The sequence below is a fragment of the Condylura cristata genome, unplaced genomic scaffold (assembly GCF_000260355.1).
Source record: "Condylura cristata isolate star-nosed mole 26May11 unplaced genomic scaffold, ConCri1.0 scaffold00021, whole genome shotgun sequence".
Lineage (NCBI taxonomy): Eukaryota > Metazoa > Chordata > Mammalia > Eulipotyphla > Talpidae > Condylura > Condylura cristata.
This window is the reverse complement of record NW_004567122.1, coordinates 238,276-238,863: the sequence shown is the minus strand read 5'-3', so window position 1 is coordinate 238,863 and position 588 is coordinate 238,276. Positions and strand designations below refer to the sequence as shown.

Sequence of the window (588 nt, the reverse complement as noted above, 5' to 3'; positions counted from 1 at the left end):
CCGGGCAGGGCCTGGGAGGCAGGTGGCCGCCTCCTCCCGGAGCCCCCGGCTGGGGCCCCCACGACGCCCACAGGGCCCTCGGGAGTGAGGGTCACCTGCGCTGCCGGCACGTGGCACAGCCACGGGGGGACGTGAGGCCGGCAGGGCCGTGGCCGGGGTCGTCACGCCGGCCTGCAGCCCCGGGGCGGGACGGTCAGTTGGGGCCGTGTCCCTGGAGGACCACGCTCTGTCGGTGGCAAGAAGGAACTGGCAGGAGAACCCGAAGCTTAGCGCGGCCGAGGAGAGAGCTCCCGGCCGCAGGCCCGACGGGGAGAGGCCGAGACAGCACCTCACGCTCGCTCACAACCAGGGCCCGGCGGCTGCCGCCCGGAGCTGCAGCCCGTCCGCTTGTCCTCTCCTGCGCGAGGCCTGCTCCGACTGACTCCTCAGCGGACCTCAAACCTGGCACCGTCAGACGCCCCTCAGGAACGTTTCCCTTCCTCCAGGCAGAATCCTTCACCGGCGGCCAGGAGCCAGCTGGCCCTGCAGGAGCTGTGGCCGCTCGCGCCGCAAGTCACGCGAACACCGAGCCACCCAGGCCTCCAGGCA

The 588-nt window shown here is 73.0% G+C and overlaps 1 protein-coding gene across 1 annotated transcript in view; it reads right to left on the bottom strand.

Moving 5' to 3' along the window:
- Positions 1–588, bottom strand: part of BANK1 (B-cell scaffold protein with ankyrin repeats 1) — a 72,497-nt gene that overhangs the window by 38,280 nt on the left and 33,629 nt on the right. Inside the window, exon 11 of the mRNA XM_012727725.1 lies at positions 96–171. Coding sequence (XP_012583179.1) covers positions 96–171 — 76 coding nt within the window. The remainder of the gene's footprint in view (positions 1–95; positions 172–588) is intronic.